The sequence below is a fragment of the Coenobita brevimanus genome, chromosome 22 (assembly GCF_032717465.1).
Source record: "Coenobita brevimanus isolate Jiangsu-jjx chromosome 22, ASM3271746v2, whole genome shotgun sequence".
NCBI classification, from domain to species: domain Eukaryota; kingdom Metazoa; phylum Arthropoda; class Malacostraca; order Decapoda; family Coenobitidae; genus Coenobita; species Coenobita brevimanus.
The window spans coordinates 33,731,937-33,758,971 of record NC_136975.1 but is presented as its reverse complement, the minus strand read 5'-3'; the positions used below and the strand labels follow the sequence as shown (position 1 = coordinate 33,758,971).

General features: G+C 42.8%; 1 protein-coding gene across 1 annotated transcript in view; it reads right to left on the bottom strand.

Moving 5' to 3' along the window:
* The window catches only part of gig (TSC complex subunit tuberin), a 686,003-nt gene that overhangs the window by 319,247 nt on the left and 339,721 nt on the right, over nucleotides 1–27,035 (bottom strand). Inside the window, exons 16-17 of the mRNA XM_080266862.1 lie at nucleotides 23,574–23,731; nucleotides 4,817–4,911 (exon numbers count right to left, since the gene is read on the bottom strand). Coding sequence (XP_080122988.1) covers nucleotides 4,817–4,911; nucleotides 23,574–23,731 — 253 coding nt within the window. The remainder of the gene's footprint in view (nucleotides 1–4,816; nucleotides 4,912–23,573; nucleotides 23,732–27,035) is intronic.

Here is a 27,035-nt window from a genome sequence, read left to right as displayed (position 1 = left end):
GTTCAGCCATTCTCACTCAAATTGTGGGTGATGCTCTATTACCAGCACATGGACAGAGAGGCCGGTGAGCCACCCAAAGGACATTTTTGATTGTGTGGGCCGGCCAGGGTGGCTGGGGGGTTTCAACCACATGGAAGGGATCCATACAGCCATTCTCACTCAGCTTGTGGATTACGCTCTATCTTCCTTGCACGCTGCCAGTATGTTACTAGTGATTGGGGTGGACAGGGGATTTCAACCATTCGGTAGGAAGCTGGATAATCATTTTAGCTCAGCTTGTGGGTTATGATCTATTACCCACGCGTGGAGAGAGAGGTCTGCGAGCCATGCAATGGACTTCTCTGTCTTTCTAGGCCAGCCGGCCACCTAAGCTGGATTTTTATGTCTGGTTATGGACAAATAAATCTGGATACAGGTATAATAGAGCCAAGGCCTAATGAATGGATATGGAGCATGGCCAGATATGGACCATCTGGATAACTGAGGAATTACTTACTTATGGTAAAGCTTTGGATGGAGAAACCAAAGGTGTACAGTCAGCATCAATTGATGTGTCGTCAACAAAAACAACACACGCAACGTGATTTCTATTATTAATAATAACGAATAAATAGATAGAATGCAACAACATTATATCTGAAGCTTTGTTTACTAACCTTCTATTTGGGTATGGGTTGACCTTTGCGTTTTCGCACGTCTGCGAGGCAGCCAGGCAGTGAATCTGCAAGTTTTTGCAGAGTTGATGGTGGTATGGTGGTCCAGCCCCAATGAAGTGCATCCTCTAATTTTTCCAGTGTGGAGGTGTCTTCTTCTCTTATTTTCACTTTTAGAATGGCCCAGAGGTTCTCAATGGGTGATATGTCAGGGCTGTTTGGTGGCCAGTCAAGTATCATCTCGATCTCGCTGTCCCTGAGCCAGTTCTTTACCACCTGGGCGGTGTGGCATGGCGCGCCGTCCTGTTGCAAGATCTCTGCACCTGTCGCCCCAAAGCAATCTGCCAGTTTCCCATCTAAAAGGCGCAGGTACACGTCTTTAGTGACAGACTGACCCTTGGGGAAGATGTGCATATCAGCCAAGCCACCGTATGCAAATGCTCCCCATACCATAAAAAAGGGAGGATGTTTTAAGGTCTTGGTGGTATAGCGGGGGTCACAAGGGTCCGAGCCCTTGCGGCGCCACACCTTTATGCCTTTCGTATCACTAACACGAAAAACTGATTCATCTGCCCACAAGACCTTTCTCCAATCTTCTTGAGTCCATGAAGAATATTTTTCGGCAAAGGCAAGCCTCTTCATCCGCTGAGTCTCTGTCACCATAGGCTTACTTCTGGCCTTTATTTTGCTGTATTTCGTTTATTTCGGATAATTCTCTGTAGAGTTCGTACAGCTGTTCCCCGTAGTAGATCTTTGTTCTTTTCCTTAATTTGTTTTGCTGTAATTGTTGGATTTTTTTCTAACTCCCACCTGATAATTGCTAATGTCTTGTCTCCAACTCTGGAAGGCCTTCCCCCACCATATCTGTGATGGGGTGCATCACGCTCGCCACTCGCCTTAAATTTAGACACTTGTTGTTGCACTGTACGTAGGTTTACTCCTGTTTCTTGGCTGATTTCTCGGCAATTAAGGCCTAACTTATGACACTGAACTATTTTTACTAAGTTATCCTGGCTTGTATACTTTTTTGACGTTCACGATTTGCACGAGCAATTTTGCAATGGTCGGTAATGCCTCGCGCAGTGTTTTGGGAAAAGGGCACAAAAAATCTTTGAGATTAATTCCCTACAAAAGCGTAATTAAAACTGACCGTTATATCTTTAAAAACTCTGAACAGCAACACCTCTGAGTTGCCAAGTAGTTATTTTCTCCCGAGACGTTTTTTCTCGGGCATTAGGAGACGATGTATCACAAACCTAATATGTAGGTCTAGCGAGGCCTGCAACGACATGTCAATTGACGCTGACTGTACAGTAGATGAGCTTCACACAAAGCTTAAAAACCTGACTGATCAAGAAAGTTTATGCCTCAATCAATTTTATATGGCTGATGAAACTGGGCTCTTCTTCAGGTCTGTCCAGACTCACAAGAAGAAGTCGATACCTGGTTGTAAGGTGAACCAACAGTGTGTCTCGCCTTTGTGTTGTACCAATGCAACAGGTTCGCATCATCTGAAACTTGTTATAGCAGAGCATGCAAAACAACCAAACTGTCTCTGAGGGTTGACGGATAGTCTCCCGGCGATTTATTTCCACTTGCTGAAGGCTAGGTTCACAGCCAAAATCTTCGAAGAGCGGTTCTACGATCATTGTGTGAAGGAGATTATTCGTTATCAAACTGAGAGTCTTGGCCTTGCCTGCAACCAAGTGATGGCTCTGCTCCTTCTTGACAATGCTCCTGTTCATCTTTCTGAGGAGTTGGTTGGAGATGAAGGTCGTATTAGGATTGTGTTCTTGCCCCCTCATTCGACATTCATCTTGCAACCAATGGACCAGGGTATTATCACGGCAATGAAGCAGCTGTACTGGAAGAGTTTTATGGAGGATGTGACGGTTATGCTCAAGGACGAGGAGGTGGCAGCCCAAGGCGAGGACAGTAGGGGAGAGAGGGTCTTGGCCAACCTCAAGCAACATTCCCTCAAGTCTGCAATCAAAAACTGGACACAGACTTGGAGGGAACACTCTACACTTATGCTTAAGCATGGTTGGAACTGCCGACATCACCGAATATGAAGCTCAGGATTTCGTCTGGCACATGGAAGCTGCAGGAAATAGGTAAATGAGGACACCATCCACAACTGGCTGGAAGTGAACGAGGTAGACCCTGGGTACCAGACTATGTCCGACCAGGAAATCATGGAGTCCATGACATGACTACAGAGGGCAACAGGGATGCAGGGGAGGAGGAAGAGGATGATGAAGACGAACTGGCTGACATCCCAAGGCTCTAGCAAGTCTGTGATGTGGTGTACATCCTTAACTATTGTGAGCACACCAATTGCCTGACCATCTTTACCAATGTCACAGCCACCTACCTGCAAGAGAGCCGAGAAAATGGTGTAAAGCTGCAGTCGAGAGGGCTCACCAGGCAGTCCACCATCACGCCCATTTTCAGTCCGGAGATGCCTGCACTCCATCGTCCCAGCCTTCAACCTCCTCACACTGACACTCTGTCACCCAAGCCCTCTACCTCCTCACATCAGCCTTGTTCACCCCACCCAGGCACCACCTCAGCCACTACTTCTTCACCTCAGCCAAGCACCTCTAGTACAGCACCATCAGTGTCACAATCAGGCACCTCTACCATGGTACCACTGTCTCACCCTTCACCTGCTTCAAGGGTGGCGTCCCTGCCAGAGTTCTCACAATAGTCAGAGGCGTCACTGGATCTCCACCTCAAACCCTCTGCCACTCCTCCTCCGGTGCCTATTCCAGCACCCTTGGCTAAGATAGAACCTGAGGTGATGGAGCTGGAGTAATTTTTGTGGGAGCCATTCGCCACAAGACCATACGGTATTATGTATACTGTACTCCATGGTGTACTACTCTACCCTCCATTGATGCCAAAGCTAGGTGGGTACAGTATGATTATGATTTTATTATTTACTGTCTTAATGTACTATATGCACTGTATCAGTACAGTACTGTATTGTGCTTTATGTTTAGTTTTAATCTTTTACTCATCGGAAATATTGCAGGAAAGTTTTCAGGATAGTGGGTTAAGAAGGATGGTGACACATTATCCGGCTCAATGACAAATGGACAGCCAATTTGTGGTACCTATGATGCCAAATGAACAGCCAATTTGGGGTACCTATGAAATATCCGGTGTTCTGCAATATCTGAGGAGGGGGTTGGCCGAATTACGCCGGATAATCAAGAGATTACTGTACTCTTTTCCCCCTTAACATCAACCTGGCTGATAATGCAGTTCATTTAATAAGGTGGAAGGGGAGAGAAAGGAAATTTAATTATCAGGTAGGCCAGATGAGGAAGGGACAGAAGGCAAGTTGTGGAGGTGCGTGGTATATGTGATGAAATGGAATTTAACATAAAAAAATATTCACATTGTGAATAAACTACAGTTATCAGATAGCTTAATGATATGAACAACAACAGTATAAAGTTATATGGTGGGTCAAAGTTTATAAACATGATTAACAAAATGGCATTCATCATCCCCTTTCAATAGCAGACAGTGTTATCAATTAAATATTAGCCAAGGTCCAAATGTTAGCAAAATGTTTTTCTGGAGTCAGTAGTAAATGTTTTTACCATTATGGAGAATTTACCCCAAAACACAAGTGCAAGCTATTGTGAACTTAAGTCTCAGAATTTTCCCGAATCATGAGTAACACCATCAACCAGGTTTTCACAAGGTTAAGAGACATGGCTTATAAACTGACTGCTACTGCCACTGAGAACTAAAAAATTTATTTCTTATCTAACCTACAGCCTGGGGCACTAGGCTTACATACAATGGAAGAGTTGAGAGGAGTGATGGGGCTGGAGTGTATTGGTGTGGTGATGAGGAGGGGCAGATTGAGATGGTTTGAGCATGTGGAGAGGATGGAGGATAACAAGCAGGTGCAGAAAGTGTGAAGAACGAATGTTTCGGGTAGGATTGCAAGAGTCAAACCAAAAGACCTGGGACGAGGTCATAGAGTGTGACAGGATAAGGGAATGAATATGGAGGTTGCCAGAAATAGAGCAGAATGGAAAGCCACCATTAGGTGACCAAAGCCGATGCGTGCAAGCATGTTGAAGCCTTTATAAATAAAACAAAATAAAACAAATCTAACCCAAACACATAAATGACATTACCTCGTGGGATATGGTACGGTGCAGTTCTGAGCGGTGACGTCGGCGGTTGACACTCGTGTTACTTGGAGACACAGGTTCAGGGGCACTAACACTCCCTGCCAAACAGTGGAAAAACTGTTGAAATCAACACAATTTAGTACAGTCATGACTTGGCATGTGAAGGGGATTATGTGTGGTAAAGACCTATTGCAAACTGACTTATCATATACTGATATTGATTTAACATGAGTTCAATGGAGATACACTGGGGGTCAAGGGGAAGGCAGTGGCCGAATCAGTATAGAGTTGGCCTGCAATCCTAATGACAACCTGCCAACATGTCATAAAAATATACTCGCTAACACCAATACACCACTCATGTGTGAGACGGCCCTACCATGTATTGAACATGGACAGTGGGTGTTAGTGCAGAAGTGGTGACATGTGGAGGTGTGTGGACGAAGGAGAACTACTGGACCATGTTAACGGGCTGCGAAGCTTATGCACAGACTTGGACACACACACACAAACAAACACACACACACACACAGAAAATGATTGAGAAAAGCAACAATATAATATTAATGGGTGACTTCAATTGTAAAGAGGTGAACTGGGAGGAATGGGACTCAGGAGGCGGCGAGGATTCATGGGGCACTATATTATTAAATATAACAACGAACAATGTGATGACACAATGGGTCAAAGAAGAGACACGGTTTCGAGGTGAGGACACACCAGCAAGACTAGATTTACTGTTTACCAAAGAACCCGATGTAAAAGAATCCTTGAAATATCTGTACCCTATTGGAAAAAGTGATCATGTGGTCATTGAGTTCCAGATGATAACAGGGAACGTGGAGCCAAGAGATGAGCTTTATAGGCAGGGAAGGTACAACTTTGGGAAAACAAACTTCACAGGATTGAGAAAATTTTTTGAAAATGCAGATTGGAGAAAATTCAGAGAAACAAGAGAGCTTCAGAGGAAGTGGGATATTTTCCTAGACCTCTATAATTCAGGAGTGGAAATATTTGTGCCAAGAGTAAAGGGGAAAGAAAACAGGAAAAATGAGTGGTTTAATAGAAGGTGTATGATTACAAGAAGGTGTATGATAGCATCCCCCTGGGGGTAGGGGGGATTGTTCAAGAATACACCCCCAGTATCCCTGCTTGTCGTAAAAGGCGACTAAAAGGGTTGGCGGAGGGTTAGCGCCCCTCCCCGGAAAACAACTAACTAAAAAAACAAACAATAAGCCTCGGACAAGGACTGACCAAACGATGATGACCAAGGACCGGACAAAGTACATGGTAATTGGAACTTGGAATATAAGGGGAGCGAATGATGAGGAGAAAGAGAGAGAGATTGTCCAGGTGCTTGAGAGTGCAAAAGTGGATGTATGTGGAATAACTGAAACAAAATGGAGAGGAGAAAGTGTGAGAGAATGGGAGTATGGATGGGGTATATGTGCAGGAGTAGGTGAGAATGAGAGGGCAAAGGAAGGAGTATGTATAGTTGTGAGTAAAAGATGGAAGAGGAGCATAAGACAGTATGGATCAGTTGGGTCAAGGATTGTGTGGGGAAAGTTGAAATACAAATGTGGGCGATTGTGTGTGTGTATGCACCAAAGCAAGATCGTGCTAGAAGAGCGAGAGAAGAGTTCTGGACAAATGTAGAAGTGTGCATGGAAAAGTTTGGAAGGAATGAGAGGGTGTTTTTGATTGGTGATATGAATGGTAAAGTTGGGAATGTGAAGGTGGATGGAATAGTTGATGAGTAGGGTGTGCCTGCTGAGATAGATGAGAATGGGAGTGCGTTAGTGGACATTTGTGCTGGGAGGGGGTTGGTGATAGCCAATACCCTCTTCAGGCATTAAATGATCCACAGGTATACATGGCGAGTGATGAGAAAGGTGGGTGGTGAACTGAATGAAAGGAAGGCAATGATTGATTATGTGTGTGTGGATGAAAGGATGCGAAGATGTGTAAAGGATGCAAGAGTGTATAGAGGTTGGGGGAGTGGACATTCTGACCACTACTTGGTGGTGGCCAGAATTAGAATGCAAGTAAGATGGAGGAATAGAAGAAGGGAAAGACGAGAAGAAGGAGTAGCTGCAAGGAGAGTGGAAAGGTTACAAGAGGATGAGAAAAAGGCAGAGTATAAGAGAGAAGTGGAGGAACGATTGGGCAAATATGAACTGGAGCAGATGGGAGACGTGGAAGGTGTGTGTAAGATATTTAGAGAAGAAATATGTGCAGCATGTGATGTGGTGTGTGGAAGGAAGAGAAGACGGAGGGGGATGCAAGGAACAGCATGGTGGACTGAAGAGGTGAAACAGGCTGTGGCACAAAAGAAGAAAGCATACAATGAATGGATGAGAAATAGGGGCGTGGAAGAAGTTGAGAGGTGGAAGAGAGAGTTATATGTAGAAAGAAAGAGAGAGGTGAAAAGATCAGTAAGAGAGAGTAAGAAGAGAGTGGATGAGGAATTTGGAAGGAATTTGAGTGTAAAGTGAAGGGACTGTATGAAAATGTTCAGGAGAGAGGTGAAAAGAGTAAGACAGGGTGGAAGTGAAGTTAGCAGGGGAGTGAAAGATAAAAATGGTAGATTACTAGCGGAGAAGGGAGAAAAAGTGAGCAGATGGAGAGAACACTTTAAGGAATTGTTGAACGTAGAGGATGGAAGTAATGTGAGTATAAGTGGCTGGGGAATGGCTGGGAGAAGGAGGGAGGTGAGAAGACAGGAAGAAATCAGTAGGATAGAAGTTGTGGAAGCAATGAAGAAAGTTAAATCGGGGAAAGCCGCAGGAATTGATGGAGTGTGTGGTGAAATGCTGAAGCATGGGGGAGAGATAGTAGTAGAATGGATGTGGAAGATGTACAGATTGGCCTGGGAGGAAGGTAGAGTCCCGGAGGATTGGAAGTCAGGTATAATTAGTCCCTTGTACAAAGGAAAAGGGGAAAAAGAAGTGTGTGGTAATCATAGGGGCATTTGTCTTCTTAGTATAATAGGAAAAGTGTATGGTAGGATACGTATAGACAGAGTTAGAGAAAGAACAGATAAATTAGTTGGAGAAGAACAGGGAGGCTTTAGGAAGGGAAGAGGTTGTGTAGATCAGATATTCATTTTTAGATCTTTAGTGGAAAAGTTTCTAGAGAAGGGAAAGAAGTTGTATGCGGCTTTCATGGATTTGGAGAAAGCATATGACAGGGTGGATAGACAAGGATTGTGGAAAGTGTTAAGAATATATGGAGTAGATGGGAAGTTGTTGAATGCTGTGAAGAGTATGTACGATGGTGCGAAGGCTGCAGTGCGTGTGGATGGTGAACTAAGTGAATTTTTCTCTTTGAAAGTTGGGTTGAAACAGGGATGTGTCATGTCTCCATGGTTGTTCAATCTGTACATTGATGGGGTAATAAAAGAGGTACAAGGTAGGGTAGTGGATGTTGGAGTGGCCCTGGTGAGAGAGGATAGTGTTTGGAAACTCCCTGTACTGTTGTTTGCAGATGATACTGTGTTGTTGAGTGAAGACGAAGGGGAGCTGCAAGGCTTGGTGGATGAGTTTGAGAGAGTGTGTAAGAAATGGAATCTAAAGGTGAATGTAGGGAAGAGTAAAGTGATGGTCTTTGAGAGAGGTGATGTTAGTGAATGTACAGCGAGGTTGGATGGTGAGCAATTGGAAAATGTGAGTCCGTTTAAGTACTTGGGTAGTGTGATGAGTAAGGATGGAGGTTTGGAGAGTGAAGTGCTTGAAAGGGTACAGCTGGGAAGAAAGGTTGCTGGTTCTTTGAAAGCAGTGATAAGAAACAGGGAAGTGAGCATGGAAGTGAAAAAGTTACTACATGACAGTATTGTGATACCAACTCAAACGTACGGAAGTGAAGCTTGGACATTGGTGGAAGGACACAAGTCAAGAGTGAGAGCAGTGGAAATGAGTTATTTAAGAGGAGCCTGTGGAGTCACGTGGAGAGACAGGCTGACGAATGAGGATATAAAGGAGCGTTGTGGTGTTGATGTGGATGTGACAGGAAGCGTTATGAGGAACACACTGAGGTGGTTTGGCCATGTGGAGAGGACGGAGGGTGAAAGACTGACGAAGAGAGTGTATGTGAGTGAGGTGGAGGGAGGAAGAGGAAGGGGGAGGCCGAGGATGAGATGGAGGGATGGGGTGGAGAGGTATATGAGAGACGGGGATGTGAGTTGGGAGCAGGGCAGTGAAATGGTGGGGGACAGGGTGACTTGGAGGCGATTTGTTTGTGGCCACCCCAAACGGGATTGAGGCGTCTGGCAATAGATAGATAGTATGATAGCAAAAGAAGAGAGAGACACGGCGTGGAACAATTGGAGAAAAAAAGGTAACAACAGAACAAAGGAAGAATATAAAAGAACTAGAAATGAATACACAAGAACACGCAGAGAAGAAAGGAATTTTGAAAAAGGTATAATAGACAAATGTAAGGATGAACCCTAACTGTTTTATAGATTTGTTAATGGCAAACTGAAACAAAAGGAAGGACTCACCAAACGGAAAGTAGAAGGAGAGGTCTATCAAGATGCAGCAATGCAAGCAGAAATAATGAACAAACATTTCTAGTCAGTTTTCACTAACGAAAAGGAGTTTGTGGAAAGGGAGGGAGTGACTAGAAATGTAGTGATAAAAGATATAAAAGTGGAGGTACAGGAAGTGTATAAATTACTAGAAACTCAAGATGTATGGAAAGCCCCAGGACCAGATGGAATCTCTAATTCGGTACTGAAGGAATCAGAGAACAACTGGTGGATAAGATTCACAGTTTAATTGTGTGTTCTCTGGAAGAGGGGAAAGTGCCTCAAGAGTGGAAGAGGGCAAATGTGGTACCAATTTATAAGGGAGGAAACAAGGAGGAACCCCTGAATTATAGACCAGTGTCTCCAACCAGCATGGTCACAAAATTGTGCGAAAGAATTCTGAAAGATAGACGGATAAAATATCTGGAGGAGATGAATATTTTTGCTGATAGTCAGTTTGGATTTAGAAGTGGAAGGTCGTGTGTTTCCAACTTGTTGAGTTTTTACTCAAGAGTGATTGATGTGCTACAAGAAAGAGATGGTTGGGTGGATTGTGTGTATTTAGATTTGGAGAAGGCCTTTAACAAGGTACCCCATAAGAGACTAATGTGGAAATTAGAGCATATTGGAGGACTGAAGGGGAACCTCCTGGAATGGATGAGAGACTTTTTGAGAGACAGACAAATGAGGACAGTAATAATGGACAAGATGTCTGGATGAAGGGAAGTAACAAGTGGAGTCCCACAGGGCTCAGTGTTGGCACCAGTAATGTTCCTGATTTACGTAAATGATATGGTAGATGGAGTGAACAGTTATGCAAGTCTGTTTGCTGATGATGTAAAGGTCTAGAGGAAGGTAGAGGTTGAGGAAGATTGTACAATGCTGCAGGAGGATTTGGATAGGATACACGAATGGAGACGGACATGGGAAATGAAATTCAATACAAAGAAATGTAAAATATTGGATATGGGTAAAAGTACCAAGAGGCCATCATTGAATTATCTGATGGGTAATGAACCAATCACAAAAGCGAGAGAAGAGAAAGATTATGGTGTGCTGGTCCGGGACAGTCTGTTACCTGAAAAACACATTAATAAGACAGTTAGAGAGACGTATAAACTCCTGACTGAATATAAAAGTAGCTTTCCATTATATGGATGAGATGATGAAAAAATTGATAGTGGCCATGATTCGCCCCAGGTTAGAATATGCAGCAGTAGTATGGTCCCCACACAAAAAGAAAGATATAAACAAGACTGAGAGAATACGAAGCACAGCAACCAAAATGATCCCCAGTCTATCAGATCTGTTGTACAGAGAGAGGCTGGAAAAGCTGGAGTTGCCTTCCTTAGAAGAAAGAAGAAAGGGAGGCGACATGATTGCAGTGTTCAGGACCATGATGGGAGTAGATAAAACTGACAAAGAAGATCTGTTTTTATGGGATAAGAGAGTAACAAGAGGACACGGGATGAAACTGAAGAAGCCAAGCTGCTTGAAGGATATCAAGAAATATAGTTTTCCTTATAGATGTATAGACCTGTGGAATAGCCTGGACAAAGAGATCATCCAGTCTAAAAACTTAAACGAGGGCTAGAAGAGAGGTATACAAGGCAAAGTCTGAGTCACAGACTATTACTTGATAACCTAAATCATGGGGAATGGAAAAATATATTTAGGGTGGCAAATCAGATGAAGAGGGATAATCAGGATATTCTAGGTGAGCAGTGTGTGAAGAATGGTGAAGGAAGGGTAGTGGAGAACAGTGAGGATATTAAAGATGCATGGCAAGAGCATTATAACCGGTTGTTGAATGAGGAGTTTGACTGGGACAGGGAAGGTTTGGGGCCAGCAGATCCAGTGTTTGGTCCTTGGCCTTTGATGCTGCTACTGTGAGCAGGGCAATAGGCAGGATGCAGGTGGGGATGGCAGCAGGTGTGTCTGGGTTGACTCCTGAAATGTTGAAGGCCCCAGGAGATATAGGGGTGAGGTTAGTCACTGTCCTGATAAATATGATTATATATGAGTGTGATGTCCCAGATGATTGGTTAAAGAATATAATTGTAAATGTGTACAAAGGGAAAGGTGATGCCCTGGAAAGAGGAAATTATAGAGGCATAAGGCTTTTAGATCAGATAATGAAGGTAATGGAGAGAGTTCCAGAAGGTATGATTAGAGAAAGAGTGAATATTGATGAGATGCAGTTTGGGTTTATGTCAGGCAGGGGGACCACTGATGCCATATTCATTGTTCGACAGCTTCAGGAAAAATATATTGGGAAGAAAATGGATCTGAATTTTGTTTTTGTTGATTTGGAAAAAGCTTTTGACAGAATCCCTAGAGAGGTGGTGAAGTGGGCAATGAGAAAGCTAGGGTTGGAGGAGTGGCTGGTTATGGCCATGTATGTGGGTGCTCGCACCCAGGTGAGAATGAATGGAGATTTGAGTGATGCGTTTTCTGTGAATGTTGGTATGCATCAGGGGTCAGTTTTGAGTCCCATGTTGTTTATTATGGTACCAGAAGCCCTCTCACGTGACTTCAGAAACGAACTCCCGTGGGAGATGTTGTATGCTGATGATTTGGTGTTGACTGCAGAGAGTGAAAGGGAGGTGGAGGAAATATTTAGGAAGTGGAGAGATTGTATGGGACACAAGGGCTTAAGGGTAAATGCAGATAAAACAAAAGTGATGATATCTAGGGTAGGGGGTGGTACAGTCAAAGAAGAGGGAGAGTGGCCATGTGCAGTTTGCCGCAAGGGCATGGGAAGGAATTCCATCTTATGCAGTGTTTGTGATAAATGGGTGCACAAGAGATGTAGTGGTATTAGAGGTAGACTTTGAGATAATGCTGATTTTATGTGTGTAGCGTGTCAAGGAGAGCAGGTGGAGATTGTCAGACGTGAAAGAACTGAACTTGCTTGGGAGTCTCTTGAGTATGTGGAAGAGTTTTGTTATTTGGGAGACATGTTGTGTGCTGGAGGTGGGGCTGGAGCTAGCTCTGTGGCTAGGATGGAAGTGGTTGGAAGAAGTTCAGGGAGCTCTTGCCTCTCCTGACATTGAGAAGACTCTCCCTACGTGCTTAGGGGTCTTTGTATGCAGCATGTGTTAGGAGTGTGATGCTGTATGGTAGTAAGACCTGGGCAGTAAAGGAAGAGGATATTAGCAGCTCAAACGTACAGAAATGACAATGATTAGGTGGATGTGCAGTGCGTCCCTGCATGCAGGGCCGGTGAGGGCTGGGTTTGTGATGGAAGAGTTAAGAGATAGGATGGGACTGGTATGTATTGGTGTTGTGATGAGGAAAGGTATATTGAGATGGTTTGAGCATGTGGAGAGGATGGGGGATAATAATTGGGTCCAGAAGGTGAGAGGTGTTAATATTGGAGGTGTGGCTGCGAGGGATAGACCGAGAAAGACATGGAACGAGGTCATTAAGTGTGACCTCATGGGTAAGGGACTGAACGGGGAGGCTGCCATGGATCGTACAGCATGGAGAGCCGCCATTAGGTGACCAAGGCCGATGCATGCAAGCATGTTGAAGCCTTCAAAAATGAAACAAACAAAATGTACATACACGCACACCTATACACATACCCTCAATGAGTTGGTCTAAACCAGTTTGCTGCCCTCCCCCCCTCTCTCTCATAAATAATACGAAGCAATACACACCCAAATCGCACTGAAATCATACAAGAGTGTTTGAAAGTGTTATTTTATTTTATATTGTGAATTACTGTGATAAAATACATGTGATTTAATGATATCACACTAAATGATACACATAACTTATGAGGAAAAATTCATTTGGTGGATGAGTGACTCCAACTTAAGGGTTAAACTTTTAACCCCTCGTCTGCTGCGTTCCTTTTAAAAGGTCCGATCGACTATCCGCGACATTCCTTTTAAAATCCACACTTTTGTTTCAAAAATTCCGCCATGAATTTTGGCAGGCGCACGTTATGTATTCTGCCGCACTACTTGGGGTTGCTAGATTATCCTTTCACCTTATTGTTGTGCCCCAGTTTGTGCCCATTTGTGCCCAGCAGCCATGGAGTCGTCACGTAGTCGTTATGAGTCTCCCATACCCTCTACATCGCGTGGTGTTAGCAAGCAGGGGAGAGCTACAGTTCGGAAACGATTACAAAAACGTAAATATACACCTGCAACTGAAAGTGACAGTGATAGTGAAGTGGTAGATGTAAAGGAAAGCAAGAAAAAAGTTGCTAAAGTCACTACACCACGCAGGAAGCGAAAACAGTTTGTTACACCATCAAAGTTCCCTGGGCTGCTATTTGATAAAGACAGTGAAACAGATACTAGTAAAGAAAGTGAACAGTCCTGCAGTGAAGAAGAGCAAGATTTAGGTAATATACTTCTTAGTGCTGGTGAAGAGGAAAGTGAGAGTGAAGTGGGTGAGAGTGGAGTGAGACAAAGTGTGCATGGATCTGCCGGAGCCGGTGTTCCCACCTCACATCACCACAAAAAAAAATCAACCCACGCATCTTCCATGGCACCAAGTCATGCAATAAAATCTCTTGTAAAACAATTTTACAGAGAACAATCAGAGCAAATATCACCACAACCTAGCACCTCAAGGATGATATCTCCATCACCACCTCACACCCCACACATGCCGTCTCCATCACCACCTCCCACCAGCCCCACTTCGTCTCCACCACCACCTCCTACCAGCCCCACTCCGTCTCCACCACCACCTCCCACCAGCCCCACTTCGTCTCCACCACCACCTCCTACCAGCCCCACTCCGTCTCCACCACCACCTCCCACCAGCTCCACGCAACTTTCATTCACTTGGAGCGATGGAAGGAATTTTACACCTGACATCCATCCATTTGATGCCAGTAACAGTGGTGTTACAGAAGACTGGCCAAACCAGCCGGATGCCCCAGAAATGGATTACTTTCAGGCATTTTTTATGGACAATATAATCGACCTCATCTGTACCCAGACAAACTTATATCACCAGTTCATCACTCAGCAGCACGAGTTCTCCCCCAGGTCTCGTGTTCATAGGTGGAAAGATATTGTGAGGGCCAACCTGATGTCATTCTTGGCATTGCTAATGCTCATGCCACACTGCAAGAAGCAGGTGCTGAGCGATTATTGGAAGAATGATGCCCTAATCCCTACACCTGTCTTTGGTAAATATATGCCACGGGGCAGATTCTTGGTACTACTGCGTTTTCTTCACTTCGCAGACAACAGATATCCCTCCAACACAGACCGGTTGTGGAAAATTTGTGATCTCTTCATGATGCTGAAAGGAAACTTCACCAAGTACTTTGTCCCTTTCAGGAAGTTAGTGATCGACGAGTCACTCGTACTGTTCAGAGGTAGACTAGTGTTCAAACAGTACATACCATCCAAACGACACCGCTTTGGCATCAAGCTATTTGTGATGTGTGACTGCCACACTGGGTATGTGTTGGACATGATAGTCTACACACCAACGGACATTGACATTCCACGGAACGATCCTCTTGGGGTGTCAGGAGCTGTTGTGAAGAAACTGATAGCAAACTACCTCGGTCAAGGTCACATTCTTTATACCGACAACTGGTATACCAGCCCTTCCTTGGCATCATTCCTCCACACTAATGGCACTGGTTCCTGTGGCACTGTATGAAGGAATCACAAGTTTATGCCAAAGTTTGCACCATCTGCAGGACGAGGAAGTGTACAGTTGTCAAAATCATACAACATATTGTCAATTGGCTGGCAGGACAAGAGAGATGTGACTGTGCTGACAACAGTTCACAAAGGGAACATGATAGAAACAGACAAAACAGACCACCATACAGGACAGAAAATACAGAAGCCGGATGCAGTGTTGGACTATAACCTGAACATGAACTTAGTTGATAAGTGTGACATGCAACTGTGCAATGTTGAGTGTGTCTGGAAAACAGTGAGGTGGTACATCAAGTTGTTCCTGCATCTTGTGGATGTGACACTTCTCAATGCATATAACTTGTACCTCTTTCGGTCACACAAGAAGATAAAGTTTCTTGAGTTCTCCTACAAAGTAGTGTTCCAGCTGCTAGAAAAATATGGAACACTACAAACAACAGAAAGAGGAAGGAGATATGCTGCTTTGCCTGACAGGTTGGCAGGTAAAGAGTTTTTGCAGCGCCATTACTTGGCACATACAGCAACATCAGAGGGTGGAACAAAAATGCAAGTGTTGTGTCATGTCTGCAAGAACACTACCAGGCATGAGCAGGTGAGAAGGAAAGTGACAACATGGTGTCAAGAGTGTCAGGTGGGCTTATGCATAGGCGACTGCTACCGTGACTTCCACACACTCGTCAAATTCTAGACTCCTTGACTCATCTGTAAATAAGTGAAGACTATTTGTCAATGTAATTGTAAGTGTTATAATAAAATGAAAGTGAGGATAAAAGTGACTTTTCTGATAAGTGAAAGAGACTATTTTATAAGCATAGTAATAGAAAAATAAGCTAAGGAAATACTGTATTTCATTGAAGTTTACTATTACTGAGTAAGTGTAATTGTAGGTGTAATAATAGAAATGAAAGTGAGGATAAAAAAGTTAAGCAACGTTGGGTCTGGTTAGTACTTGGATGGGTGACCGCCTGGGAACACCAGATGCTGTTGGCATCCCTACGTGTCAAGTGGGGTTGGTGGAGGATTAGTGCCCCTCCCTGTAAAACAATTAACTCTAAGCCGTTGGCCACCCCGTTTGGGATACATGGCGTCTGGCAATGAATGAATGAATAATAAAAAAATAAGCTAAGGAAATACTGTATTTCACTGAAATTTACCATTACTGAATAAGTTTTCACTGTTCAGTATAATGATGGAAGTGCTAAGACACACACAACATAGTGCAAATGAAATGGTGGAGCAGGGTGGTGGAGATGAGTGGTGCAGTGGCGAGCCTGGACGGCCTTGGCAACAGTGCCTCCCGGTTGGCTCGCCTCAGTCACCGCGCAAAAACGGCGAAAATGACTTTCCTTCTACACATCTCCACAGCAACACATGAGAACCTAGACCTTCACTGAAATGCTCATAGGGAAGAAGAAAGGTTGAGCTTTCTTGTGCATGTTTTATTTTGTCTTTATCTTAATAAATAATATGAGAATTGTTGAGTTGAAAATGGGTAATTTTGGGCTGGATTGCCACACCAGGGATACAGCTCCCGCCACCACTGCTGCAGCCGAGGGGTTAAACACTGACAATTACCCTAGCACTAAATAATAGTATACGTACATACACGCACACATATACTGTACACATAACCTCGATGAGCGGATCTAAACCGGTTTGCTGTCCTTTCCCCCCTTTTGTAAATAATATGAAGCAATATGCACCCAAATTGCACTGAAATCATACGAGAGTGGCTGAAAGTGTTATTTTATATTAAACTGTGAATTACTGTAATAAAATACAAGTGATTTAGTGATATCGCACTAAGTGACACACATAATTTATTCGTAATAATTCATTTGGTGGATGGATGACTCCAACTTTACGGGTTAAACTTTTGAACACTGACAGTTACCATAGCATTAAATAATAGTATACGTACATACAAGCACATGTATACATATACCCTCAATGAGCGGTTTGCTGCCCTCCCCCCTCTCTCTCTCTCTTGTACATAATACGAAGCAATACACACCCAAATCACACCAAAATCGTACAAGAGTGGCTGAAAGTGTTATTTTACGTTATATTGTGAATTACTGTGATAAAATACAAGTGATTTAGTGATATTTTTGCGATAATCAGAGATGTCATGATGCTAAGCGCATTTGCTAACGAACATTTTTGCGGCTGCATACAGTGCTGAGCAGCTCTGCTATGAAATGACTCATGACATTATATCAATAACCTTTATAATAGTAAGTGGTAATAAAAGTCATTCGTGATGTTTGATAAAGTTTGTAACGATTTTCCTCACATTGTTACTGTTTCGCTGAAGTCTAACTTAAACACTGGAATATCATTAACCCCTTAACCGCAGGGCGTCACTTTCGTGACGCTTGGGAGCAAGGGATCATACCGCAGGGTGTCACTTTTGTGATTCTGTGTTATTTTGAATTCGCCCAGGCTTTCCAGTGGTGGCTTGTATCATCTATCAGTAACTGCCAATGTCCAACACTAGTCAGCACTCCTATTCTCATCTGTACTCCCATCCATTGTTGAGAATTTAGCCATTTCTCCCCTTACTTGACTCCCCTCCCTACCTCCCCTCCATTACCCTATCCTCTCGCCTGCCTGGCCGTGCTACGCTAAGTAAGTCTTCCCTGGAATTTTCCACTGATTTCATCCATTAAAATAAGCCCTATGCCCTATTCTTATACCAAATAATATATACAAAAAAGAAATAAGGTAAGTGAGAGTGCCATACACCTGGAATTGGCTAATTATCACCTGACAACACCTCACGTGCACTCGTTCGCTAATTTTCGCTGTTTATTTCCCCTTGAAATATGAGGTATAATCTATTCTCGTAATAAAAATATATATAAGAAAGGAAGGGAGAAGCCTAAGTGATATTTACATTCACCTGGAACAATCTAATTATTGCAGGCCACCACACTGTATTCTACCCTAAGTAAATCTTCTCTGGAATTTTCCACTGATTTCATCCATTGAAATGAGCCCTATACCCTATTCTTATACCAAATAATATATACAAAAAAGAAATAAGGTAAGTGATAGTGCCATACAACTGGAATTGGATAATTATCACCTGACAACATCTCACGTGTACTCGTTCACTAATTTTCGCTGTTTATTTCCCCTTGAAATATGCCGTATAATCTATTCTCGTAATAAAAATATATATATAAGGAGGGAAGGGAGAAGCCTGTGATATTTACATTCACCTGGAACTACTTAATTTATTATATATTGTCTAGATTTCCTGCCAATCATTTCATAGCTATATATTAGCAGCTATCACAAGGCTGACGTTGGCAGTATTGCACTCCCCCTAGGCAGGCCACCAGTATCAGTTTACTGTCGTCTTTCAGGGTGAAAGTACGTCGGATTCGCGCTTGTCAAATTCCGCTGCTTTTTAGCCCCATGCAAAGGGCCCTGTGACCTCCACCCCCTACTAAACCTCGTGTGGAAAGAGGTAAAGGGCTGACAAATGATAGAGAGTGACTACAATCTTTCTGGTGAGTAAAACAGTGCAAGTGGAATTGTAAATAATGTGTAAATAATGTGTAAACAGCAAGTGAAAGCAATGAATATAAATGTATAAGTGAACAGTGGAAAATAGTTTTATAAGTTACTGCAAGTGACAGTGCCTAACACAGTGTAAATAAAATAGAAATGTAAATAATGTAAATAAAATAAAGAATGTAAATGTAAATGTAAATGAGTATATATACTAGGAGTAATGAAAGTGAAAGTTTCACTCTAGCATGTATGAATACTATGAGTTATGAAAGTGAAAGTGACATTCACTCTCAATGCTAGTATACAGGACGAGAAAGTGAATGCTACGTATTTTACTGAAAGAGAAATTGAATGCCTACAGTGACAATAAACTTCTATTACTGAAGGAAACTTTTGGATAAAGACTGTAGATATATATAAGTGTTATATAGTAACAGAAATATAAAGTGTGAGGAGTTTTATGAATAATAAATGACAGAACACCAGCGGTGAACGATCGCAAGTAGGAAGGTCATATGCCCTCGTAATTTTCATTGCTTTCACATTTTTTTTTTTTTTTTGAGTATGGATTCCAAACTATTTGAGAATCATAGAATAGTGTTTCTAGTGATAATATCAGGCTGTGGTAATCATATTACGGGTTGTTGGGAACTGTAAAGTGGAGACTTCGTTACCCAACTTCAGAGGTCTCCACAAGCCCTACGGTACTCGACGAAGGCTCAACAAACATCCCAGGAGAAAGCTGAAGGTATGTGCCATATGCATATCACCACCTGATTAAACAACCAGTGCGGAGGATGGCGCCAGCCCAACAGCAAGAAATGGAGAAGGTGATGTAGAATCTGCTAAGTCAAGGAGTGACAGAAAAGTCCAGCAGTCCTTGAGGATCAGCAGTGGTTCTGGTAAGAAGGATGGTTCAGTAAGGGGGTGTGTAGATTATCAAGCCCTGAATGAAGTGACAGTCAAGGATGCATACCCCTTGCCAAGAACTGATAACACCCTGGATACTCTGTCAGATGCCAAGTGGTTCTCCACCCTACACATGAAGGCAGGATATCATCAGGTCAAGGATGCAGAGAAGGACAAGGAGAAAACAGCCCTTTCATACAGGCATGATTTATGGCAGTTTAAAGTGATGCCATTTGACCTATGCAATGCCCCAGCTACTTTTGAGTGTCTCATGGCTCATGTACTGGAAGACCTGCACTGGCAGACAGCTTTCATCTATGTGGATGATGTAATTGTGTTTGGATGGACTTTCAACCAGGAACTGAAGAGGCTGTCAGAGGTGCTCAACAGGATCTGAGCAATGCACCTCAAGCTGAACCCCAATAAATGCTACTTGTTTCTGAAAGAAGTGAAGTACCTGGGCCATATTGTAGGCGAGGGCAGTATCTGTACTGATTCAGAGAAGGTGGCAGCTGTGAAAAACTGGCCAGTTCCAACTTGTGTGAAGGAGCTACAGAATTTCCTGTGGTTGTGTACCTACTATTGGCATTTTGTCAAGGACTTTGAAATGATAGCTGCACCTCTGCACAAGTTGCTGGGGAAGATGAAGAAGTTTACATGGACTGCAGTGACTCAAAATGCCTTCGATGAACTCAAGCATGCGCTGACATGCTCCCCAGTGCTGCCATACCCAGATCAGAGTCGACCATTCATCCTGGACTGTGACGCTAATGACTAAGGTATTGTCAGAGTCCTGTTGCAGAAGAAGGATAATAAAGAGCATGTGGTGGTGTATTACAGCAAGAAGCTCAGCCCACTGGAGTGGAACTACTGTGTGACCCGTAAGGAGCTCTCGGCAGTGAAGAGCCTTGATTTCTTCCATCCCTACTTGTATGGGTCCTACTTCATCATCTGGCCAGACCATGCAGCACTCAAGTGGCTGAAGACATTAAAGAATCCAGAAGGACAACTGTCATGCTGGCTTGGGAGGCTGGATCAGCACAACTATGAGGTGCAGCAACGTCCTGTGTGCGTTGCCATCAGCCCTGTGACCCAGAGCGCCGGCAGTGTAGTAAAAAGGAAGATCGTGGCAAGAAATGCAGCCGTACTGTGGTGACAGGACCAGTGTCAGCTGAAGAAGACCTGAAGAGGAGGCACATTTTCAAACAGTGCTACAGTGGCTGCAGTGGAGTACAGTGCGACCATATTGGGAAGAGGTTTCCAGATTCAGCCCTGAGACTAGGAGCTACTGGGGTCAGTGGGACTTTCTTTGTTTGAACAACGGATGACTGGAGCATCAGTGGGAGACACCCGATGGCCTCAGCAAGTATTGGCAACTGGTGGTTCTGAAATAAAAATTAAGTCTGAGATCTTGGATAAGTCTCATAACTAGATCACTAGTGGGCACTTGGGAGTGAACAAAACTCTAAGCCGGATGCAACAAAAGTTCCACTGGACTGGCATGCATCAGGATGTTGAAGAGTGGTGTTGGGCCTGTGATGTATGCTGTGCCAAGAAGGGACCCAAGAAATGTGGTTGTGCCCCTCTCCCCTCTTCAGCTGTACCAGGTGGGTGCACCAATAGAAAAAGTTGCAGTGGACACTGCTGGACGTCTGCCACTCACTGAAAGAGGAAATTGGTATACAGTATATGTCACTGTGGACTATTTCAAAAAGTGGCCAAAAGCCTAGGCCATCCCCAATCAAGAGGCTGTGACTGTTGCTCATGCTGTTGGTTGACCAGTTCTTCTGTCAATCTGGGATGCCTCAAGAGCTACATTCAGACCAGAATAGAAACTTCGAGTCTGCTGTGGTCTGTGAGTGCTGTGTTACTGGGGATCAAGAAGACCAGGATGACCCAACTAAGGCCACAGTCAGATGGGATGGTGGAGAAATTCAACTGGATCCTGGGACAAGAACTGGCCATGTACTGCTTAGAGGGACAAATGGAACAAGACCAGAAATTACCCTCGTTGCTGATGGCATATCAGTCTGCATCCCATAAGTCTACCAGCTACACCTCTGCAAAACTGATGCTGGTCCATGAGTTACATTTACCTGTTGACCTGATAATGGGAAGACCACCTGGTGATAAGCTGCCTACAGACACCTCCAGCTATACAATGCATTTTCAGGAAAGGCTGGCTGAGGTACATCATCAAGTGTGAGAAGCTCTAAAGTCTTCAGACGAAGTGCAAGTATGATGTCAAGGCATGTGAGGTGAGCTTCAAGGATGGTGACAAAGTTTGCTTATATAATCCTCAGCGGAAGATGGGACAGTCACCGAAGCTGCAGAGCCCGTGGGATGGGCCTTACACTGTGTTGGACCGCCTGTCAGACGTAACGTACTGGATTCAGGGAGGCAAGAAATCTCACCCAAAGATGGTACATGTGAAATGTCTGTGGCAGTACCATGGGCCAGGACAGTACAGCTGGGACATCTCCGAGGAATTGTGCTCAACTGCAGCCAAGGATGTTGAGGAGGACCACAGACCTGAAGTACAACAGGATGGTGACAGTTTCCTGAGGAATGAAGTGAATCAGGAAGAGGACTAAGATATTCCAGGAGGAGTGGACTGTGTAGAGGAGCAAGGACGTTGTCGGATGTGACACAGGATAAGTCCTGATAAGTTGAAGGATTATTTTGTGTATAATTAAATGTTTAGTTTGGATTAAGGATTATGCTTGTACACATTGTGTAGTTCTGTTGGGACAACAAAGGACTAGGGAGGGGGTAGTGCTGAGAAACGGGATTTGCTGGTTAGGAAGTACTAGAAGGTTCTCAGTGTTTCTCGTAATTTTCAGTTACATGACAGAGTGTCCAGTTAGCCTGCTATTTGTGAGCAGAGGCATTTTGTAAAGTTATGCATTAAATTTTGTGCTCTTTTTCTCAGTAATGTTTTACTTATGTGACTGTTTGTTCTATCTATATATCTATCTATCATCCAATCCTACATTGCCCCATGAGGAACGTAGGAGCCCGGGGCTAGGCAGTTGGTCCCGATATTTAAGATGAGAGTGCCCAGCCTCACTCATCCCTGAGTGGCATTACACGAGCAATCAACCCCAACCACCCCTTGGATATAAACCTTCACCGGCTCAATCCAATTGGAGTGCAATAATTACCCACTAAACCACCAGGCACCAAAATTTGGTTATATGGTTACCACCCAGCATAGTAAATGGTTTCCTGGTGTACAGGAAACCATTTGGCTTGTCACTCAGTGTAGAGTCACCCACAGGCAGAAGGAAGAGAAAAGAATGAAGGAAAGAAAGACAGAAGAGGGAGTGTATAGTTGCCCATAGGCAGAAGGACAAGGAAAGAATGAACGAAAGGAAGACAGAAGAGGATGGAAGGTAAGAGGGATGGAGAAGAGGAAAGGGCAGACACCCGAGAGCAGCACTACATCGAGTGAGTGGATCGTGAGCGCCCCTGTTTGTTAAATTATGTAATTTTATCTCAAGTTTGTATCCTAAATAATTTTGAGAGCTATGTAGTGTAAGAAAACTCTGGATATTTTGGATATTTTGTTGTCCCTTCGAGAGTGTACTAGAATGCTAAAGAAAGGAAGGCTAAGGAGGTGGAAGAGCCTAGGGCAGTCAGTTTTGTTTCAGTTCAGTTTGGGTATAGTTCAGTGTTAGTTCAGGGTCAGTGCAGTGAAGACTGTAAAGCTCTGGTACTTGTGAAAACAGCGAAATGATTTTGGCAACCATTATGTAATTATCTGGAAAATACAGACAGCGAATTGAAGAAGCCAGTGTTTATTTACCACACCCGAGCAAATCTTGCTGCACACTGAAAGACTGACCATAAGAACAACAACTCACTGGGCAACATCCTTCCTATACTAAACTACTGCTGTTGAAGTCTGTGGCAGTGTGGGATGGGGGACATAACAGTATTAATGTAACTTTATTTTAGTCTGCCATGCATTGTTTACATTATGTTTGAGCTTAGTAGTGTAACCGACCACTTGGCTTGTCGTTGCAACAGATGCCCGTGCTCCCAGCTGGTGTATTATTAAACTCTACTCCATTTTTACTTTAATTACAAATATGACGAAGCCCATTTCAACATTTCATAATTGTGAACAATGGCAGAATGTACTAACCATTGTTCCTTTCAAGGCAAAGCTGGAGGCATTTGTCACACAGTCCATTGCGGAGGGGCCTCTGGGAGCAACCAGATGTAGTAATGGTAATGATCTTGTTACCCATCATCCATGTCTGGTCCTGACCTCCTGACACCAACATGCTGGCCACTTTACCCCTGGAAGAAAACTGCATTATTAGGCAAGCTTATGGAAAATAATGCTTAATGCATTTTTGTTGATAACCGTTGATTCCAAGTCTGCCACTGGCTGTCAAAAAAAAAAAAAAAAAAAAAAAGCCAATCTGCCAAAGTCATGGTGAATCATGAACCTGTTGAAAACAAATCATAGATTAATAATTAACCCTATCAGGTTTTAGGGCCAGGAACATTATGTCTGTCCTAGAGTCAGCCACTCTCACACTGACCCACATCTTGGCACGATATTTTTCTTTGATCCCTCTGTGTAAATACACTTTTCATGAAAGAATGTTGATTTTGGTGTCATTTTAAAGCTGAATAGTTGTACTTTATCACAGTGTGTTAAAAAAAGGAGAACAAAAAAGAAAATAAATTGTAAAACTGACGAGTTGACTTTAGGCGAAAACCAAAAATTTTATACCTTGCCACAGAAAAATATTTGAAAAAAAATATAAAGATATGTAAATCTGGTTTAAACCATGCCAAACTACAATAAATTACCTTTACAATGATATACAGATTATAGTAATTTGTGCATTTATTGTGCGGTAAAGCAAAAGGAAAGAGATGCACAATTTTATTTTAGTCTCTGCCACATATTCGCTTTGCAATCTTTTTCTTTGATCGGCCAGTGTAAATACACTTTTTATGATAGGATGCTGGTTGTGGTGTTATTCTGAAACTGAACAGTTGTACTTTATCGTAGTATGCTAAAAAAAAAAATAAATAAATAAAAAAAAATAAAATAAATAAAAAGTCAAAGTGATGAGTTGAAGTTAGGCAAAAACTAAAAATTTTATACCTTGCTGTAGAAAAATATTTGTCAAGAATAAAGTGATAAAGAAATAAGGCCATGAGTCAGACAAGCTGTGCAGTACCCGCCATGCACAGAGCAACCATTCTGTGATATCACGCTCGAGTCTCTGTTATGATGCTTAAACGCAATTTATGGTAAATATTTAACAAAAATTTCTTAAAATAACGATTACAAACATCATTGGAATCTCTGAGGCTGGATTTGAATGACGATCAAAATCGTCATCAGAATCTCAAAGGGTTAATTATATATGTACCACAAGTATGGGGCACTGACTACCACAGAAGAAATATGCAGTCAGTGCTCTCCATTTTGTACCAGGAGTGTTAGTCTCCTTTTGAAATTTTTGTAGATACTGCACTGCTTTTTTTAAACTAGTACCACAACAAGCACAGATATACCCTGTGACATTTATGAAAGTGGATAAAGACACAGTCATCATGGAAGGATGTAAATGCAATCAGCTGCTGGACCCATAAAAAGATATAAAGGGATTTAAAAGTTTGAGCAATACATAAAAGATATGCTTAGAATGCTGTTTATGAGAACTGGAAATTTGGATGAGTTGGAAGAAGTGAAAAGAGAAAAGACAAGAGACAAAGGACAAATGACTGATAAGGGAATTTTTCAACAACTAGAAAAAGGCAATGAGATGGTTCGGTGAGACTGTTTAAATAAAAAACAATATACACTAATCAGAACAGAAACTGAAGGAGCTGTGGAAATGACTGAGAATGTGAATACGACTGTAAGAAGCGAAGAAGTTAAAGTAATAATGGAACAACAGAGACGGGAAAATATGACAAAAATGTACCGTATGGTCTGAATTTTACATGACAAAGACAGCGCAGGATGCAGTCAAAAGGAACACGTGTAAGATTATTATGAACATTAGAAAACAGAAGGAAAAATAAGGTAGAATGTAAAATGACATGGCAAGAGTGAGAGAAATAACAGAGGTCAGCAAAATTAAAGTCATCAGATATTGTTTTATTTGAGTAGATTTATTTTTTTTACTTATGAACACAATACAAAAATACATTTAGAATGTTTCCATCACATCACATTTTAATCATAATCATCATCCAGACCTCTCTTCCCACCCCTGGGTAGGGTGGGTAGCAGCAATGTCCAGACAGCCCAATCCTGCCCAATTCAATGGGTCATGCCTCCATTTACTCATCAATCAAGCACATGGAATACTGGCTCCATCAGACAGGCCTAAAAAATTTCACCACACTCTGCAGCTTCACACATACCAATCTGATCGAGTCAATCCGAAAGCTGTCACATTAAAAAGGGGTGCCAAATCCCTGGTTGCGTGATCTCCACACAAAATTCAACCAGCCAGCTTGGTCTCTTGTCAGTCCCTTAGCCTCACCATCTTCCATATCTCTTCCTCACACACTCATTCACCATATTCATCCACCTTCTTCATGGCCTACCTCGTCTCCTCCCTCCTACAAATTCGGTCAGATATACCTTTATCACCATTCTATTGTTATCCATTCTCTCCACATGACCATACCATTCAGTACACTCTCTTTCATTCTGGTGTTCACAGATTTCCTCATTTCGCATCATTCAAGTATCACAATACTCCGTACCCTATCCACTCTCTGTATTCCACATAAATTCCTCAGCAGCACCATCTGCACTGCTCTTACTCTTGACTTTTCATTTTCATGCCATACCATAGTCTCACACCCATACAATAAGGTTGGCACTAACACTCTTTCATGTACGCCTAGGGCAGCTGCAACACTCAAGCCTCTGTTTTTTATCAAGGCCTTCCTAGCACCAGCTACTATCCTTCCTTGTGTCACTCTACTTTCCATTTCTTTTGCACATTATCCTCTCTTTTCTATCACTGTACCCAGGTATTTGAACTCTTCTCACCAATTCCAGTCTCTCTCCATTTACTCTAGCAACACAGTGGGAGTCACCTTCTCTCTCAATAACCATCACTTTACTCTTTTCTACATTACTCTCAAAACATGACGCTCAAAGACATCTACAGAGCACAGCACTAGTCTACAAAGCTATTGTTTGGTATTTGGAAGTAGTGATGCACACAACAAATTTGAGATAGGCCATCTATCACCATTCATTACCAATGCTATGCCTTTCTCCATTACTCATATTTTTCCTTCTCTCATCACCCATCCATATATGTACTGAACAACAATTAGGACATCACAAAACCTTGTCACACGCCTACATTGATCGTGAACAAATCACTTAGATGCCCATTTACCCATACACATGCCTCACTACCATCATAAAAACTCTTGATGGCACCTAGCAGCTTACCATCTACACCGTACATGCACAAAACCTACCACAATCCTTCTGTCTATTTTGCTATATGTTTTTTCCAGATCCATAAATGCATTAAACACCTTACAGTCCTGCTCACAAGCCTTCTCCACCATCTGTCTTACTGCAAATATTTGATCCACACAT